The sequence below is a fragment of the Martes martes genome (assembly GCF_963455335.1).
Source record: "Martes martes genome assembly, chromosome: 4".
NCBI lineage: Eukaryota > Metazoa > Chordata > Mammalia > Carnivora > Mustelidae > Martes > Martes martes.
Window position 1 is genome coordinate 149,490,569 of NC_137891.1, and position 20,923 is coordinate 149,511,491.

The 20,923-nt window shown below is 42.8% G+C and overlaps 1 protein-coding gene across 1 annotated transcript in view; it reads right to left on the reverse strand.

The window, feature by feature from the left end:
* Positions 1-10,770: 10,770 nt before the first annotated feature.
* The window catches only part of SCP2 (sterol carrier protein 2), a 109,482-nt gene continuing 99,329 nt past the window's right edge, over positions 10,771-20,923 (reverse strand). Inside the window, exons 15-16 of the mRNA XM_080801016.1 lie at positions 14,910-14,989; positions 10,771-11,761 (exon numbers count right to left, since the gene is read on the reverse strand). Of these exons, the coding sequence (XP_080657142.1) occupies positions 11,666-11,761; positions 14,910-14,989 (176 nt within the window). The 3' untranslated portion in view covers positions 10,771-11,665. The remainder of the gene's footprint in view (positions 11,762-14,909; positions 14,990-20,923) is intronic.

The following is a 20,923-nucleotide window of genomic DNA, read 5'->3' on the forward strand; positions in this document are numbered from 1 at the left end:
TGCATCTGCTGGACGCCGGCCTCCTCCGGACACAGGCGTAGGGTCCCCGCAGGCGCGGGGAGGGGAGAGGGCCTGCTCCCTACCCGCGTGGACTTGGCCGGGCCCCCCTTCCTGGGAAGGCAGAGCCCCCGCACCGACCCCTCTCCCCCTCTCCGCCGCGGCGGGGCCACCGTACCACGCCCTCCCACCCCCACCAAGAGGCTGGGAAGGCGGGGTGTCTAACCCGCAACGCTTCCTCGTTCCCGCCTTCCGCAGGGGAACTGCACCCCCTTTAGGCCCCAGCACCTGAAAGGAGGGCAGGGGAGAGGGCCCCTTCATCAAAGTGCCTCTAAGCCCAGTTTCTTCCTCATGACTGAGGATTTTGCAACCGCTCCAGGCACGAGTACCTTTCCGTTCACTCTCCCACCCTGGGGTCCCGGGCCGTGGCTAACGGGGCCGCCAGCCAAGACCCGGCTGAGCCCCTTCCGGGAAAAGTTCCCCGCCCTCCCCGACAACCTCCCCTTCCTCCCACGCCCACGTTGACCCTGGGCCCAGAGCGTGGTGAGCCTTGAAGGACGGTAAATTGGGCTGGGAGTAGGGTGCATGCGGATCTCAATTGCGGGGAGACAAGGGGGTTGGGCAGTGAGCCCTCGCGGCACCATATTGCTCCCAGGAGCTGAAAACATTTCCAAGTAAAGGAGCATTAACTACTAGCAGCTGAAGCAACACAGTTTTGTGCCAGGGGCTTTGGCGGTAGACCGCAGTAGGGCTGGGTTTAGGTGGTACTTGGCACCTCTACTGCCCCTACAAGGCTGTCTGTCCCTATACCTGCTCTAGCCTGTGGGCAGGGCACCCACAGATACCTTGCCTGGCTGCCCTCCTACTGGACAGGGAGAAGGATGAATCACTCAGACTTGGGACCACTTGCTCAACTTAAATTGCCAATGCCCTGAATGAATGAATGGCTCATGTAAAGGATCTTTCATGGGCTTCTGCTGCTGCATCTTGATTGTACCACGTACATTACTCTCCAAGCTTTATAACCCTGCAAGAGGATTGCTGTTGGCCCCATTCACAGGTAAGGAGATACCTGACAAAGGAGAAATGATTGAGTAAAATGGCCAGGTTTATCCCTCTCCACAGCGCAGCTTTTTTCCATGATAGAAACATGCAAGTAACTTGAGAAGGCAAATGCAGAGCCCGAATTTGAACCCCGGGCTATCTGTTTCCATTACATCAATAACTCAGAAACTTAGCAAGAATGAGAAAGGGAAATATTTTGCCTTCTTTGGCCTCAGATTTCAGTTCTGAGCTCAAACTTGAGAACTGGTATGATTCACAGGATTGGACAGGGGCCAACCCAGAAGATGTATCTCCTGTCTTCTCAACATTGAGCCTAGATTCAAGAGAAGCTAGAAGAACAGGATTCTACTGACTTGAATACCCATGAACTAAAGAAAATCTTCTAGAAGGATGATGAGAATCAGCATCTACTGAGTACCTACTAAGTGCCAGGCTCTGTGTGAAATCCTTAAATATCTTACTCATCCCAATCCCGTTGGGGAAGGTATTTTCTGTTACCTCTAACTGCTGGGGCCAGCCACAAGACACACTACATCTCCACCCCACCCCCAGAGAGATAGGCTTTTCTGTGGAATGCCAAGCCGGTGCCCACATATACTCTGTAGCTGTTTGCGCGCTGTGGGAACGCACACTAAAATCACCTGTCTGAAACAGAGTATGGCGGAATCCCTGTGAGTGTCTCTGGTAGAAAATGGAGGAGATCCTGTGCTCTAGAAGGAAATCCTCTGACTTTCCAAATAGCTGTAAAGAATTGAGTTTGAAATTGAGGGTTCCCAATCCACTCGTGCTGCTTTGGCTCCTTCATGCCTCATTTTTAGCTCCTGTTTAATATTACTCTAGTGTCAAGTACAAGCTTTGGACTTAGATTTGGGTTCAAATCCAAGATGGGTTCAAATGGAGCTATGAATAGTACCCATGCCTCACACATTGTCTAAATTAAATGAGAAATTGGAAGTAAATGAGAAAACGGAAGTACAGAACTCTGCACAGCGCCCAACACGTGATAAGTGTTCAATAAATGACAGCTGTTATTACTGCCAAACTGTCACCGAGGCCTGACTAAATTAACATCTATGAAACATTATTAAAATAGAAATGACAAGTGTGAAGAATTGACCAGAAATCTCTGCATTATCCAGGGTAAGTGCCTTCTAGTTCAAAACAATAAGAAACAAGAAAACTCGAAAGAGGGGAGTAAAGACATACATGTGGCCAGAGAACGAGGAGTGAAAGACAAGAGGGCTCTCCTGGGGGCATGATGAAGAAGGAGGGGAGATAAGGTGCTGTTATACCTTCATCATCGGAGAAGAAAATGATTCCTCGTACTCTGAGCAGAGGTCTCAAGACCTTTCCTTATTAAATAGCAGAGTCCCAAATGCTGAGCTCTGGTAGCAGCTTGTTTTCGGGACATTTAGAGATTAAATCACATGGTGTTTTGTGTATATGGATTCCATCTGAAGGATCTTGAGAAAAGACAAAACACCAAAGATCAAGTAGGGTCTGACGGAAGAACCACAGGCCGAGTCAGATACAGAAAAGGCCTTCTGGGCTCCTTGAATGTCCCATAGAAACTCTATTATTGGACTCTTTTTGCTGTATGCTTTTCATCTCTTTCCCCCACTGGATTATAAACCCTCCCGGGCAAGAACCCGGGAGTTCTTGTAGAATTTCATGTTCTACAAGGGCCCTTTCCAGCCCTAAAATACCATGACTGTAGTAGGCAGAATGAACCCCCAAAGATACCCACACTCTAATCCCTAGAGCCTGTGACCGCTACATTACGTAGCAAAAGGGACTTTGCAGATATAATTAAGGTTGTGGACTTTAAAATAGGGGGATTATCTTGGATTATCTGGGGAGCCTAACCTAATCACATAGCTCTTGAAAACACAGAATATTCTCTGGCTGGTGATAGGAGAGAGGAGGCAGAAGGGGAGATCAGAGAGATGTAAAATATGAGGACTTGACTAGAATTAATGATGAGGGAAAGGCAAGCAGCCTCTACAAGTTGAGAACCCTGGGCTGCCAGAAAGCATATGGGGACTTCAGTCCTACAGCAGCAAGTCACCGAATTCTGCCAATGTCCTGTGGGAGCAGGCAAGCAGATTCTCCCCTAGAGCTTCCAGATAAGAGCTCAGGGCAGCCAATGCCTTGATTTTAGCCCCAAGAGACCTGGAGCAGAGAAACCAGCCAACCCCCACCCCCTGCCCCCAGACTTCCGAGCTGCACAACTGTGAGATAAGTCGAGGTAAGCCACTACACTTAGGATAATCTGTTATAGCAGCAAGAGAAAACTAATACAAACATTAATAACTAAAACCAGTACATGGTACAACAGCATTTTCCCATACATCATTTCACTTAATCTTCAACAAGCATAATTGTATTATTGCCACCCTATTTTAGGAAACTGATGCTCAGGGAGGGTAAGTAACTTGCTCAGGTGACCAGCTAATGAGTGCTTGAGTCAGAATTCACGCTCAGGTTCCAACATTACTGAGCGTGGTCACCTACACTGCAGATGTTATTCTGTGGCCTTAAGGTTCTACTGTCTTCAGCTAAGTAAAAACGGACTTCAGAAAAGACAAAAAGACACAAACAGATTCAGGTTCCTTTCCCACGATGAAAACTGAAAAGCTTTCAATACTCATTTCTCTGTTTCTTTCAAAGATATCTAGTAAGTCATGGAGCAAGTCAAGTTAAAAGTATAATCAGGGCGCCTGGGTGGCTCAGTGGGTTAAGCCTCTGCCTTCGGCCCAGGTCATGATCTCAGGGTCCTGGGATTGGGTCCCGCATCGGGCTCTCTGCTTGGTGGGGAGCCTGCTTCCCCCTCTCTCTCTGCCTGCCTCTCTGCCTACTTGTGATCTCTCTCTCTGTATCAAATAAATAAAATAAAAAAAAAAATACCAAGTCTTTCTGACACAGAGAAGAAAGAAGATTTTGATAAATGGCAAAAGGAGAAATCCTCGAGTGGCTGTCAGTGAAGTGTTTTCTGCCATTCAGATGCTCCACTAGCTACTGTTAAGGCCCATCTGCCACAGGTGCCCTGTGTTGCCAGCCTGGTTCAGGAGCATCTCTGTGTTGGAGCTCAGTTCACTCTTGACCAGTTTTTATTGTCGGGAAGTTCAATGGATTTTTAGTCTGAAATTCCCCTTTTATAGTTCTTCCCATTAGTTCTAATAACTAAGGAAAATAACCCCTCCCTCTCACTGGTCCTTCCATTTCTCAAACATCTGTGAACTGTTATCACACCCTGCCCTTGGGCATCACTTTGCCAAGCTGAAGGCTCTTGTCTGCTTGCCTAGTCAGTCTTTCCCTTAGACTGTTGTAGCTTCACATCTGAACTTCTTTTCCACGTACTTCTGTTCAAATGAAGGGTCTAATCTTGAACAGTGTTCTGCACACTCAGAAGGTGCTGTAGTCTTAAAAGGTGAATTACATAATATTTTACAAAGAAAAAGGAAACGTACTGGTGTTTGGTAGTTGGTTAGAAAACTGTAGCACTTACCACTTCTCAGCCTGCAATTTAAAGATTTTATTTATTTGACAGAGATCACAAGCAGGCAGAGGCAGGCAGAGAGAGAGAGGAAGGGAAGCAGGCTCCCCGCTGAGCAGAGAGCCCAACTCAGGGCTCGATCCCAGGACCCCGAGATCATGACCTGAGCGGAAGGCAGAGGCCCCAACCCACTGAGCCACCCAGGCGCCCCGCCTGCAATTTAAAAGAACAGTGGACTACAATGAATTTCCCCCAGGTTTGCCTAAAAGTTTAAGGCCACAAATTCAATAAATAAAAGGTCTAATGCTTACTACATGCTGCTGAAAACAGTGCTGCATTTACAAAGTATTTAAGTAACTATTAATAGGATAGGTTAAATGGACATCACTCTTTGCAATAAATTTTGGATATGATACATTAAAAAAAATATTTCTTCAAGAAGTCTGGCTAAAATTCCATGCCAGATTAAACTTCCTGCCAAACAGAATCAGACGCCACATTTCTTAAGGGCCAGAAATCTGGCTCCATGTTCTGTTCTAACCAAGAACTAAAGAGCTGTTTGTTTGCAACAGTCTCCAGATAGATATTAATACTGGACGTTTCCAATAGATTTTGTAACTCTCTATTGAGAAAAACTCTTAAAGTTTGGCCAGACGCAGCTGTGGTTCCTGATAGCACATAATTCTTTCAGGGACCTTATTAGCTGTTTAGTACCATACCCCCAACTCCTAATTCATATCAGTGTGGTCTCTAAACAAAACCAGTCCCACAGAGTAATTTACCCAGTAATTTACAACTGACTAATGACTGTTTTTTTCTGGTCAATAACATCCAGCAAAGTCTTTGTGTTGAGAAAGCAGCTATGCCATGGGCAGCTAGAACTGTAATCTCGGCTGAAAAGCAAATCTTCCGTTAAGTCAAACTCAACAATTCTATAACCATTCACTAAGTTACAGAGACTATTACATTTTCATGAAAATGTAAGGATGTGGACAGTCCATAAAAATATGCAAACTGTCCCCAATCCTGAAGCTAGCATATTATCTGAACTCAAAAGATTGTCACAAAATGCTCCAAAGCATAAATTCCTTCCTGTTAAAAAAAACTTCTCAAATAACACTAGGAACCATCTATTGAGTACCTACTGTGTGGCTTGACATTTTAAAACTATAATTGCTAATCCTCACAGCCAGCAAGGGAGAATTATTATTCCATTATTACAAAGGGAGAAGGAAGCTCAGAGTCCTTACTTATTATTAGCTCAATGTCCCACAACTGTTTAAGTGCCAGAGCTAGGACCAAAACCCACATCTGATGGGTCCCAAGTTTCCTATACCAGGCTGCACTAAAGTATTATTTTCTGAAACTTCTAGAGTTTCAGAAGATAAAGCTATTAATTATAGGATTTAATTTCATATTTCTTTTCAATAAGGTGACATATATGGGGAAAAAAGAACGGGTTTATATTTATATGTGATTGAAACTTTCAAAGGGATTTTCCATTTAAAAAGAACTTTAATGGGGTGCCTGGGTGGCTCAGTCTGTTAAGCATCTGTCTTCAGCTCAGGTCATGATCCCAGGGTCCTAGAATTGAGTCCCACATTGGGCTCCTTCCTAGTAGGGGAGCCTGCTTCTCTCTCTGCCTCTGGCCCTCCCCCCCTGCTCATTCTCTCTCTCGTTCTCTGTGTGTGTCTTAAATGAATAAAATCTTTTATTTTTTTTAAAGATTTTATTTATTTATTTGACAGAGATAGAGATCACAAGTAGGCAGAGAGGCAGGCAGAGGGAGAGGGGGAAGCAGGCTCCCTGATGAGCAGACAGCCTGACGTGGGGCTCGATTCCAGGACCCTGAGATCATGACCCGAGCCGAAGGCAGAGGCTTAACCCACTGAGCCACAAAGGCACCCCGAATAAAATCTTAAAAAAAAAATAAAAAGAACTTTGACGATCACTGTCTAAAACTCCAGAAACTTTACTGATGCTCACTCTGGTGGACACTGTATTAAACCAAGACACAGAGATGAATAACATAGTTTCTACCTTCAAGGTGTTCATAGTCTAATGAGACTATTAAAAAAGAATTAACAGTGTCCCCCTTTTGCAAGAAACTAAAGACTGGCGAGGTCTAAGTGCCTTGCTCTGACTTAGCTTCCCAGAGGCAGATGGACCTGATCCGAGATTCTTCTGATCACACCTCAGTGACTCTTCCACACCCTGCCCTCCACATTCACTTCCTAGTCATACTCTCCATTATTGTTTCTCTATAAATTCAACAAGGACTGCAGAAATCGGAGAGTCTGAATTCACTGTACAAGCACAGCAACAAGGCTGATGATTTCAATGCTCACAGAACCCAATGGGCCACTTTCTTTTTAAAAACCGTAATAAAACCACAAACTGACTTTTATTATTTGGGCCGCTTCAATCTTAAATTGAAAGACTGTTCTAAGAAGCTGTGAGTATTTTGAAGAAAGAGCAGGGTAAGTGCTCTAAAAGGAGAACTCTTAATGTCCTCTTTCATCATTAGGGCAACTGAAGGTCATTGTAATAGAGAATGCATTTCTGTGACAGGATTCCTATACTCGGAAATGCCCTCTGTGAATTGTTTTTAAATTGTTATTTAACTTCTTTCATTCGTTTACTTAATGACAGCAAGCCAAGACTTTGTGCTGGGGGGATCAAAATGGACACATGAGACACAGTCTCTGTTCAGGGGAAACAGAAACAAATTACTACAAAGGAATGATTAACTCCACTTATGGCAAACAGGGACAGCTTCCTGAAAGCTAAGTCAGGAAAAGGATGAAAAGGAATTTGCCAAGTGGATTGGGGTGGGAGTAGGGAGAGAATGGTGAGGGTAAGCACAGAGAACAGCAAGATGTTGTTGCAAAATGCATGATATACAAGATGACCTAATTTAGGACTGAAAGTATTAGCTAATGTGCTTGCTCTGTGTTAATCATTTGGACACTGAGCATATCACTACCAAATGGAACTTTTCTGTCCTTATTATTCATAGCTCATTATGAAACCAACTACAATCTATGTTTTATCTCTACTATGCCACTGAAATTGATTTTGTAAGTGATCACCTTGTAGCCAAATTTAATCCAGTACACACTTTCAGACATCATCCTACTTGACCTTATAGAGCAAAGGACACAGATGACAATTCCCACCTTTCGACTATATATACTCTCTTCTTGAGAAATGTCTCTCAACCTCTCTAGTCCTTCTTCCTCACCCCCTTTGCCAGATCCTCCTCCTCTACCTGATCTCTAAAGCCTAAGTTCCTCAAGGCTTACTGCACTCCGCTTTGCCTCCCCAAATGACAGGAGCTATCCCTATAGTTTTAAATACCACCCAGATGGGGTGCCTGGGTGGCTCAGTGGGTTAAAGCCTCTGCCTTCGGCTCAGGTCATGATCTCAGGGTCCTGGGATCGAGCCCCGCATCGGGCTCTCTGCTCAGTGGGGAGCCTGCTTCCCCCTCTCTCTCTGCCTGCCTCTCTGGCTGCCTCTCTGCCTACTTGTGATCTCTGTCTGTCAAATAAATAAATAAAATCTTTAAAAAAAAAAAAAAAACCACCCAGATGCCCGTGACCTCCAAATGTGTATCTCTAAGCTGACCTCACCTCTGAGCTCCAGTCTTTTTTTTTAATTTTTATTTTTTTTAAGATTTTTTATTTACTTATTTGACAGACAGAGATCACAAGTAGGCAGAGAGATAGGCAGGGGTGGTGGTGGTCGGTGGGGAAGCAGGCTCCCAATCCCAGGACACCAGGACCACGACCTGAGCTAAAGGCAGAGGCTTTAACCCACTGAGCCACACTGGCGCTCCTGAGCTCCAGTCTCGTAAATCCAACTGCCTCTCTGCTATCTCCATGTGCCAATCTCTCAGGCATCTCCAAGTTAACAAGTTCAAAAGTAGACCTTATTATTTCAGCCACTCTCCCTAAAATCCACTTGTCCCCTCGTCATACGAGTCATGACACCTGGAAGTCATTCTCGCCCCTACTTCTAGTAATCAAATTCTGTCAGCTCTCCCTCTGCCGACTTATCCATGTCCATATCTCTGCCACCAACACCCTAGTCCAGGACACCATCTTGTTGCACCTGGACATCCACTGTCCAGTCCCCTTCCCCCAGCAAAGAGGTACATTCCCCACACAGCTGCCACAGTGACAGTTTAAGTCATTTCATTCCCCTGCTTACAGCTGCTTCTGCAATGGTCATAGTTCTTTCACAAATATTTTAACTCTATCCTCTCCTTCTGGTACCTAGTAAGATTCTGAAGTTGGGTGAGGCACGTGACTTTCTTTGGATGATGAAATGGGAGCAAAGGTGGTATGTATCACTTTGGGGTGGAAACTTTAAGAGCCAGAGAGAGGGTACGTCACCTTTTTCTCTTTCTCTGCCTTGACGATCACAATGCTCCAGGTAATAGCTGCTCCGTGAGCCTGGGTCCTAGACTTAGGATATAATGGCAAAGTGGATATGCAGCATGAGTGAGACATGAACAGATATAAAGCTGCATCTTCAGCAGATCCCAAGTGCTTTACCACAGTGAACGAATTCCAGTACAGCTGGTTCCTCTGTGCCTGCCTCGGCAACCTCATCTTGGACCGCCCTTCCAGCTCACTAGATTCCACTCACACTGGCCCCCTTCCCACCCTCTCACGCACTGTTCTTTGCATGGTTCACTCCTCAACCTTCACACCTCAGCTTCTCAAAGGGAAGCTCCCTTGACCTTGACTACTCCCTTGTCCACTTTCTCAGAGACCCCTCACTGTGATTTTGTATCCCAGCACCCTGACCATTTCCTTCATGGTACATAGGTCTGTAGGAATTATCCACCTCTTTGGTGTGAACCGTCTCTCCCTCTAGGCTGTAAGCACCATGAGGGGAAGAGCTCATCACCACCTCCAGTGCCTAACACTGAACCTTAAATATATTACCCTGTATCTGGTAGGCACTCAAGAACTACCTGTTAAATAAGTGAACAAAGGAAAAAAAGATTCCAAAAGTGGGACCTAAGAAAACAACACAGACGTATCACCTATCCCAGAGGCGAGAGGTGGCAGTTGTGGAACAGTAAGGGAACTCACATTTACTGAGTGACTACGTCATAAGTAACACTAATAGGTGCTTTACTTACACTCTCTCTCAAGATTCTCAATAATCCTAGGAAGTCAATATTAATATCTTCACTTTATAGATCAGGCAACTGAGACTCAACCTGCTCAAGCAGCAAAACTGGTAGCAGCAGCAGTTTTAGCCCAGACCTGTTAACCTTTCCTCCAAACCTTGATGCTTCCTTCCCTAGAAATTAAACTGCTACTAACTAGATTTCATCATTAAGTTTCTAGTGTATGTATAAACTGCACATATACAAATACATTTCTACCCCAAGAACCAGTTTTTTTCTGTTTATCTTTTTTTTTTTTTAAGATTTTATTTATTTATTTGACAGACAGAGATCACAAGTAGACAGAGAGGCAGGCAGAGAGAGAGAAAGAGGAGGAAGCAGGCTCCCCGGTGAGCAGAAAGCCCGACTTGGGGTTCGATCCCAGGACCCTGGGATCACGACCTGAGCAAAGGCAGAGGCTTTAACCCACTGAGCCACCCAGGCACCCCTGTTTATCTTTTTTTTTCCTTTCTTCTTTTTTTTTTTTTTTAGGTTTGTCCTAAAGCCTATTTCACATGTCTCTTGTTATCTGGGACAAGTATAACAGAATGATAAAATAAAACCAAACTAAAGATAAATCAGATATTCTTTTGGAACTTTTTTCTCAAATCTTTTTCTTCTCAGAGTAAAGAAACAACTACAGTTGGGAAGGAGGTCTGAATTCTATTCTGAGTTCATTTTACAGAATTTGAGATTGGGACACCTGGGTGGCTCAGTCGTTAAGTGTCTGCCTTCAGCTCAGGTCATGATCCCAAGGTCCTGGGATTGAGCCCCGAATCGGGCTCCCTGCTCATCAGGAAGACTGCTTCTCCCTCTCCTACTCCCCCTGCTTGTGTTCCCTCTCTTGCTGTCTCCCTGTCAAAACAAAACAAAACAAAACAAAACACCACAACTTAGTGATTCTATCAGAGTAACCAGTACATAACACCTAGATAACACGGACTGTAAATCCCCCAATGTTTCTTTTACTCTCTATCAGTGAGAAGACCCTGAACAAAAAGGACATACACAATAAACACAAAGGAGATCAGGAAGAGCTATTTTAATTTTCTATTAAACATTCTTCCAAAAGCATTATTTTACCCCGTATCTTACTAAGTTATAAGAAATAACATTAGCATTAGAAAAAGCAGGAAGATAAATGTGGATAATTAATTAAACTAAATTTATATGAAATAGGAAAATGAAAACAAAGGACTGAGCACTTTACAGATAGTTTAAAAGCTGTGCATCTCAAAGTGAGCTTTATTTGTTCAATTATTTTTAACAACAGCGTTTTATGACCAATACACTGATTTTTTTTCAAGAAAGAAAGTCATTTTAAAAAGGTTTTTATTTTAAAAATAGGCCTGCATTCAGTTGTAGATTTTTCTCCCCCAAACTCTGATCAGATTTATTTTGATTTGGGAAAAAATACCATTTGGTGGCATGAAATGCAAAATTTCAGTCTTTTTTTAAAATATCTCAGTACAGAGTTTTAAAAACTATTAATGGAAAATAGATTAAGTGCACAACACTAATTACTGGCTAGCTCCTGGCATTCGGTTTCTTCCCTAGTTCTCCAGAGGAAAACTTAAGTTGAATCTTCAGCAGAATGATCTTTAAATATACTTTATAAGCAAAATGAGAGCTTTTGTTTACATAGTTTTTAGATTTTGCCATTCCTAATTTTATTCTGAAACTCAATGTTACCCCAAACCATAATTACCGTATTAACTTTGTAATGCACAGTTGTATGCAATTCAGCTAGCAGTAGTACATCATCAGGCTCTGTCCACCCAGAGCTTCGGAAAACAGGACTGGTCACACCCATTTAAAAACAAATCTCACGCTATTTGCCAATGTGTAGTTCCCGTCTAAGTTCTGACAATGAAGTATATGGACAGATATCTATATATCTCATCTTAATTTGCAAAAATTCTTCACAGCTTAGCTTTGCCTGGCTGAAGCTGAAGATTTTGTAACTTCATAGCCAGACCCATGTTGCCAGTGATTTTCAGTTTGCCTTGAAAGAAGGCCTGTAAGAAGAAAGAAAATTTATTACTTGGTGTTTTTCTGTTTTGTGATTGCTGATATTTCTAGACAATCCAGTCCTGAGATCATTTACTTATCCAGGTTTTTTAAACTTTCTTCAAAATAGGAAACTTGGCTTTCTGGGATAGATTTAAAACTAGATTCCTCAAAAGGAAGGCTTTGTAAAAAGCATGCTTTACAAAGAGCAGTCAAAAACCACATCTTTCCCAGATGTCTTCTCTTAGAAATTGAGGCTACCTTTATCTGCCTTTGTCACCGATGGTACATTCTCCAAATAGGAAGTGAAGTGGGTTCATACTAGATGGTTTGTTTAAAAATACTACATGTGTGGGGTGCCTGGGTGGCTCAGTGGGTTAAAGCCTCTGCCTTTGGCTCGGGTCATGATCTCAGGGTCCTGGGATCGAGCCCCGCATCAGGCTCTCTGCTAGGCAAGGAGCCTGCTTCCCTTCCCCTCTCTGCCTGTCTCTCTGCCTACTTGTGATCTCTCTGTGTCAAATAAATAAAATCTTTAAAAAAATAAAAATAAAAATACTTCATGTGGATCAAGAATATGAACTAAGGGGTGCCTGGCTAGCTCAGTCAGTGGAGCATGTGACTCTTGATCTCTGGGTTGTGAACTCAAGCCCCACAGTGGGTGTAGAGATTACTTAAAAATATAATCTTAACGACAACAAAAATATGAACTGAAATTTTCAGTAGTCTGCTGGGAAAAAAAAGCACATGCATAACACACTTAGATACTCTTGGGATTCAGCACAATGTGGATGAAATGTCACCAATTTTGTTTCCTTTTTTGGTCTACATGATAAAGGACTGATCCCTACAGTGGGAGGACAGGCAGCCTGCTGAGACTGAGGGGCTGGTGTCAATCTTTGGCTCAAGAAGAAGAATCAAACCAACCCGAAGTGCAGAGCCACAATTTGTTCCATTTAACAAATGCCTAGGATTAGATCACTGATGCTTGCTAAATTTATCATGTAACAAAATCCTGGGAAAACTTTAGAGAAATAATAGCAAATTTGGGAACAGAGGATGATTTCCCTACTATGATCTCAGTCTTTTAACTCAACTGTTAAAGTACGGAAAAGCCAGATGCAAAAAGTTTCTAGTAGTCTCGGCTTTTTAAGCACATATATTAAGAAGTTAGGAGCTCTTCTGCCTTATCCACGCGAACACACAGAACTCTGCTTTTTCTACACCTTCTGGTAAGGGTGACTAATTCCTTTTTTTTTTTCCCCTCCTCTGTCTGGACAAACTAAATATTTCCTTTCTATATGGCACACAGCCTTCTGTCTGATGACTTAAAGGTCAGGTGTCTCAGAATACAATATATTTAACATATGTCCTTAAAAAAATATGGACCAGCAGTACCTAAAAGAGAAACTCACCATCTTTCCTTTTTTTTTTTTTAATTAAAAGAGAAAATGACTTTTTATTTACTAATTATTATAGAGAAAACATGAGTCTTCACCCTTTAGGGCATGCAAACATAAGGATCATTTTAATCTGGCTCCTAGGTGTTCTTCGTGTGTGCTTTACACTGGAGAGACACTGCTTTGTTTCAACTGTAGCCAAACACTGAAAATATAATTTCCAACGCATTTAATGGTTTCCAGTCAAATCCTCTAAGCATAAGGAAAGACCATTAGCATAGTAACAGAAATATCTGAGATTTAATTCCTTTGGGTGCTAACAGGTGTTCAAGAAAAATAAGCTGATTCTTTGCTCCCCCAAATGGGTGGTAAACAGATAAACTGAGAACGAGGGCAGCTGATGTGTGAAGTCTGATCACCCTGCCAAGGAAGTGCATGGAGTGCACAGCGGAACGAGGAGCAGTGGGTGGGAAGGAGGAAGACAGCCAGCTCCTATACTGGTGGCCTCTGTTTTGTCCAGAATTTTGGAGCAGGATCCGTGGGTGGAGGTGTCCATGCCAGTGGTGTCAAGTAAGTTGAAACATCACAGATGCAAGTCTCTCACTTGTCAAAGCATCAACTGAAATAGGCTCAGTTGCTTAGAGAAAACATTTTAAAAAGGAATACTAGTGTGCATCAGATTTAGTTATTTTATCCAGTCTTTTGGATTACCAGGCGGCTGTAGGAACGAGACCTAAAACAGATCAGGCTGAGGCAACAGAAAAGTCAGTTCACAATGCAAAGCAGCATCTCAGTTTCTTTCTTTTTCTCTGGCTAAAGAAAGCTCAATGTAAAAAAAAAAAAAAAAAGAAAGCTCAATGTATCAAGTCTGTTCAACACTGGGTGACTAACAAGTAGAAGACCCTTGATGACTGGGGACCAGGAAAACCCATACATCAATACACTTCACATACAACTTAATCCAGCAACTGGTTAGTGAAAACCTAAAAATGTCAGGCACTGTGCTAAGTTCTGGAGACATGAGGACAAAAAAAGATGTGGTTTGTTCCTTTGAGACACTCATGATCTAATGTTAAGGAAATAGGCGCATCGTGACTAATCTAATGTGACAAGTGCTAAGCTTGCTTCCAGTAGATGGCCCAGAAGAGGGACTGGCCACAGTTCTTCTCAACTTGTAAGGTGGTCTTTGGGGATAACATCTGAGCTAATTTTGAAAGAAAAGGAGTTTGTCAGGGAAGGCAGTTCAGACAAAAAAAGCATGGGCAAAGACGGGAAATGTAAAAGGTCATGCGTTTGCTTGCATCGCTCTCTCCCCCTGGACTGCTCCTGCTCTCCATCTGTGCACTGCTAACTTCTGGTCATTCTTACGACTCAGCGTAAGTGTCACTTCCTCTGTGAGGCTGTCTCTGATGGTCCAGGGAGACACGGCACCCCCCATTGCCGTGCACAAGCTAGGCATGGCACCCTGGACTGGATATTCAGATACACTCACTCTTTTACAAAATTGCCTCATACCACATTGTGAATGCCCTGTACAAGAGGACTCTTTCTTATTCATCTGGGTACTTCTGGCACACAAGACAGTGCCTGGCACACAGCCTGTGCCACAAATGTTTGTCATTTGTTAAGCGAACCTTTTAGGGAACACTAAGTTTTGTGGGTTTGACCACTTTCCACTTTATGGTATCAGGCTGAGGCAGGACATGAAACAGTGGACTAAAAGGCCCACCGACTAGGAAAGAAGCTCCATCGTACTTACCGACTGAGGATTCATTTTACCAGTCATCAAGGCCAGTAAGTCGGAGTCAGCCATTGTGATTGTGCAGTCAGCCTTCTTATCTAAAACAGAGATATGTAGGACAAGAAAGGAGAAAAGGGGAGTATTCAGTTTCATGTACACACTTCAGTCAAAAGCCACCAACTGCAACAGCTTGCCTCCAACACCGGAGCAGTGTGGGGAAGAGGGTACTCACGTACTCTTCAATGGCAGACTGGTAAAATGTGACATAAATTACAAGCATCCTCAATACTTAACAAGAGGGAATCGATTAAGTTTATTACTGGGGCACCTGGGTGGCATAGTCGGTTGTGTCTGACTCTTGGTTTCGACTCAGGTTGTGATCTCAGGGTCGTGAGATTAAGCCCTGTGTTGGGCTCCCTACTCAGCGTGGAGTCTGCTCGAGATTCTCTCTCCCTCTGCCCCTCCCGCTTGTGCTCTGTCTCTAAAATAAATAAATCAATCTTTGAAAGAAATCAGTCATCATATTCACATAATGGGATACAATGCAATCATTAGATGATGTGGAGCTACATTTACTGACCTGAAAAGAGGTTCATGTTATACTGTATCATGCATGATAGTGTTATACAAGCCAGTTACAAAACAAACTGTGAGGGGCGCCTGGGTGGCTCAGTGGGTTAAAGCCTCTGCCTTCAGCTCAGGTCATGATCCCAGGGTCCTGGGATCGAGCCCCACATCGGGCTCTCTGCTCAGTGGGGAGCCTGCTTCCCTTCCTCTCTCTCTCTGCCTGCTTCTCTGCCTACTTGTGATCTCTGTCAAATAAATAAATAAAATCTTAAAAAAAAAAAAAACAAACAAACTGTGAGCATGGTCCCACTTTTGCTTAAAAACAGATATTCAATTATATATATATATAGGAAAAAACATCTATAAACATAGACACCACTGTATTAATAGTAGTTACGGTGGTGCCCAGACTCTAAGGTGACCCCTGTGATGCCTGCCTCCTGTGTTCATGCCTTTGGATGTGCCCTTGAGTATGGGAAGGACCTGTGACTTGCGTCTAGCCAAGAGAATCTGGCAAAGGAGATGGGATGTCATGCTTGTGGTTCTGTTATGCTATGTAAGAAGACTCTGTCTTGCAGCAGACTCACTCTCTCTCCTGCTGGCTTTGAATAAGCCTCACCAAAAGTGACCCAGCTGGCACCCTAATCTTGGACTTAGGTTCCAGAACTGTGAGAAATAACTTTCTGTTGTTTATAAGCTATTCAGTCTGTGGTATTTTGTTACAGCAGCCCAAATGGACTAAGATAATATTAAGTTATTAAAGCACAGCATGCCCATATTATTAAATAGTTAAAACAAGACTGAAAGGTAAAAGTTTTTTTCTTTGTTTGTTTGAAGATTTTAATTATTTATTTAACAGAGATCACAAGTAGGCTGAGAGGCAGGCAGAGAGAGGGGGAAGCAGGCTCCCCGTTGAGGAGAGAGCCGGATGCAGGGCTCAATCCCAGGACCCCAAGATCATGATCTGAGCTGAATGCAGAGGCCCAACCCACTGAGCCACCCAGGCGCCACAAAAGGTAAAAGTTTTTATTGTATGTCTTCGAACTTAAGGATAGACCCTAAAAAGACTGAGATTCAATGGCTATTCCATCTTTGCTTCTAACAAAATTTTCTTATTACTGGGGAAAAAAAAATGTGTGAAGCTTTGAAAATGAAGGAATTTATAGTCAAAAAAATTCAGTTCCCGTGTAGATTTTTATCATTAAAGAGCAGGGCAGAAAAAAAGCTAGCAAACTGAGAGTGCTGGGCTTTGATTTATAGTTGGACTTGATTGTAATATTTCAAGAAAGGACTCTTAGTCATTGAAAAGTGAGTTTAGGGGCACCTGGGTGGCTCAGTCAGTTAAGTGTCTGATTCTCCACTTCGACTCAGGTCATGATCTCGGGGTTGGGAAATCGAGCCTCACATAGAGCTCCGTGCTGGGCATGGAGCCTGCTTAGGATTGTCTCTCTCTCCCTCTCCCTCTGCCTTCCCCTCATTCCCCTTCTCTTTAAAAAAAAAAAAAAAAAAAAAAGGTGTGTTTAGGAAAGTCTGCTACTTCTGTAATTATCAGCACTTATTGTTCACTTGTCGTCCATGGACTCATTTGATCTTTGTAACAACTTATGAGGATTAGAGAGCTCAAAGAACTTGCTCACAATCACACAGCTGAAGAAGAGGTTGAGCTAGATCTGAAAGTAGATTCTTGCTGCTAAAGCCCATTACTCCCAAGCGCTATGGGTCCTGATTTGTTACAGGAAGGATACAAACATTGAACAGCTCAGTTTGTTGTTGTTAAGAAGGCTCCATGCCCCAAGAGGGGCTTGAACTCACAGCCCTGAGATCAAGACCTGAGCTGAAATCAAGAGGGGGATGTTTAAACAAATGAGCCACCAGGTGCCCCAATAGTTCAGTATTAACTGGGCCTTCACCAGTTCAATAGTATTTGATGAATCTAGATGCTTTCTCTGTTCCCCAAGCCCTTTTGCAGAGTTTCAAGACAAGTCTCACGTGTTCAAGCAAAATTAATGTTTAATATATGTACTAGGGAGGAACCAATGACTTACTAAGCACTTACTATGCTAAGGTGCTTTACATATCTCATCTAATGCCCATGACAGCTCCATGGGTAGAAATTATTCTCATCATTTTCTAGATGAGACAAGTGGACTCAGAGAAGGTATATACCTAATAAGTGGCAGGGCTGTGGTCTGAGCCCAGTTTGGGTGTCTCCAAAGGCTATGCTCTTTCTACTGTACCTTGGGGATACAAGATGCTGAGGCCTTCTATATCATGTTGCCCATAAAGGGGCAGGGTTGAGAACTCAAGTCGATGCTGACAGGGCAGAATAAAGGAATGAAAGCTAATGTGTCATGTTAAGATTAATCAAAGTTGGCTTCCTAGAGATATGCTGTATGAGTTGTTTTAAAGGAGAGGAGGGAGGGGCAGAATTCATAGACAAAGACACCTAGGCAGGAGGAAAAGAGTATGAAAAATGCATATTAAATCTAAAAATCTTTAATATAATCATCATTACCAAACTCTTAGAATATAAGCAAATGAAATACTTTTAAGGAAATCTTACTTCGTCAGCAGTAAGTAAACCTCTCAACACTGTGCACATGCCAAAAGAACTAGCAATTCTCTTTAAGATGCTAGTTCAAACTAGGACAGGTTATTAATGCTTTAACATAGCTGATCTCTAACAAATGGGCATTTGTTGGCTGATGTAAATGGAGCTGGCTATTTCCAGTGGTGGCTTTTACTGGGTAAGTCCATATTTCTACGCCACTCCTAGCTGCCAACAAGTGTCAGTTTCAGCAGAAATTGCCTTGCTCCAGGGTAAAATCCCTTCAGGTCTGGGATGGGGCACCTACTATGGGAAGAGCTCACGGCCAGAATACATACACAGGGAGTAAGGTTTTTTGAAATTATTTAATAGCTTTCCATAAGCTTATTATCTTTCATGACAAACAGTAATAAAAAATAGGAGAAAAAAATTTTTTTTAAAATATCATCCTATCATCTGCCTGGGAGTATCAGAATATAATCCTAAAATAACTATTTTCTAAAAGTTCTTTTTATTTTTAAAAGCTTAAATCTAGACGAAGCTTCAGTTTTTCTTCCTACACCACATTAGAGTGGCAACCCATAAAATGCAAATTTATAGTTATTGTTCTGCCTACTCATTTTGAGGGGGAAAAAAGCAACTATATGTACTTCGGGAACTTTCCACCACATTACCATGCTGCCCACACAAGATGCCCTTACTACTGCCTCTTCCTTCCTGAATCTCTAGTTGATTCCTTATTCAACAGCGCCACTCAACATTTTCTCCTGTCTCTAAGCTCTAAACTCTATTCCAAGAGCTCTGCCAACCTCCCTTCTACCTCAAAATGCCCTTGAATATTTATCTACCCTCTCAGAGAAAGAAGTATCATCCCTCCTTGCTACTTGCTAAAGCTAACCCTCCTTCCCCCTGTGCTCCTGACATCATCCACTCCTCCAGGACCTCCCTCAATAATGTATTGGTGACAAAACTCTCTCATCTTTAAGAGACTTCCTTCTCCTACATAGCTACCAGGTCCCATCAACTTCACCCCGAATACCCTGGTAACTACAATGTAACAGCATCTTCTTTTGCTACTGTCAACATTCAGGTTATCCTTTTTGCTCACTCAGATGGTGGCAACATCCATCCTCCCAACTGTTCGCTCTGCATCTAATTTCTCCCTTCCCAATTCATCAGATTTAATGCACCAGCTTCATCCTCTAAAACACAGTCCTGACTTTCACTTTGCTACTTACAAAGCTTTATTTGGATTGATTATATATCAAATCACTTTCAAAGTTCATAGCATGGTATTTTAAGCTTTCCAAAAAGGTGGTCCCAATACATCCTATTTTTTAACTGCACCAGGCACGCAATCCAACAAGAGAAATGAACATAAAATACAACATACAAAATGTAACCTGCTGAATACTTACTAAGCATCATTCATTCATTTTGCTGTTCATTTTTTAATTATTTATTTCACTGAAGGCCTACCATGTATCAGGTACTACTGTGGGCAAGGGGAATGCAGCAGTGAACCTAACAGGCAAAAAGCTCTGTCTTCATGCAGTTTACAATTCAAGTGGAGGAGAACGACAAAAAGGAAACAAGTAAAGTATTATAGAGTATATCAGATGGCAGTAAGTGCTATAAAGAAAAATAAGGCAGCAAGGGATAATAGGGAATAGTTAACAGGGCTGTGATTTAAACGCATTAAGGCTAGGGTGCCTGGGTGGCTCAGTCAGTTAAGCATTCTTGCCTTTGGCTCAGGCCATGATCCCAGGATCCTGGGATCAAGCCCCACACTGGGTTCCTTACTCAGCGAGGAGGCTGCTTCTCCCTATCCCTCTGTCTGCTGCCCCTCCACTTGTGCTCTACCTATCAAATAATTACATAAAATATTTTTTAAATAAACAGATAAAATAAAAGCATTAAGGTTAAGGAAGGGCTCACTGAGAAGGTGACATCTGGGCGAAGAGCCAAAGGAAATGAGGGAACAAGCCATGAGAATATTAAGGGAAGATAATTCCAGGCAGAGGAAATATAGTAGAAAGCCCCTAAACTGGGAACACCCCATGTTTCAGCTATGGCAAAGAGGCCAGGGTGACTGGAGCAAAGTAAGGGAGAGTAGTAAAACAGAGAAAAGTGAGGCCAGATCACATAATGCCAATATAAGAACTCTGGCTTTTATTGAGTGAGCTAAAAGCTTTTGGATGGCTTTGAGCAGAGGAGAGTCACAGTCTGACTGAAGTTTCTAGATAGACAGATAGACAGACAGTAACTCCAGCTGGTGCATGGAGAAGAACCTGTAGGGGGCAAGGTTAGAAACAGGGAGACCAGGCAAAAAAATGATGGAGGCTTAGACCAAGGTGGTAGTAGTAGTGGAAAACAGAATTTGCTGATGGATCAGACTGTGAAAAGAGGAGTTGATGAGGACGTCAAGGTTTTTGTACCAAGGAACTAGTAGGACGCAGAACCAATTTATGGAGATGGGGAAGATGATGGGAGGAATACATAATTAAAGGGGAGTAGGAGCAAATCAGCAATTCAGTTTTATACATATTAGCTTCAGGATACCTATCAAGTATCCAAGTAAACTTGTCAATTAAGCAGTTGGTTATACACCTGGAGTTCAGTGGCTGAGTCCATGCTGAAGATACCCGGGAGTCAGCAATGTAGGGATGGCTTTAAAAGCACAACACTAGAGGGGATCCCTGGGGAGTGAATGGAGATAGAACTGAGCCTTGGAGCATGCCAACATTAAGAAATTTGGAGATGAGGAGAAAACAGGAAGAGAGGCCAGGAAGGAACATCCAGTGGGTAAGAGGAAAGACTAGAAGCATAATATGAAGGCTGAGAATGAACCACTGAATTCTGCACCATGGTGATCACTGGTGATGTTGACAAGAACAGTTCTGGAACAGGGATGCGG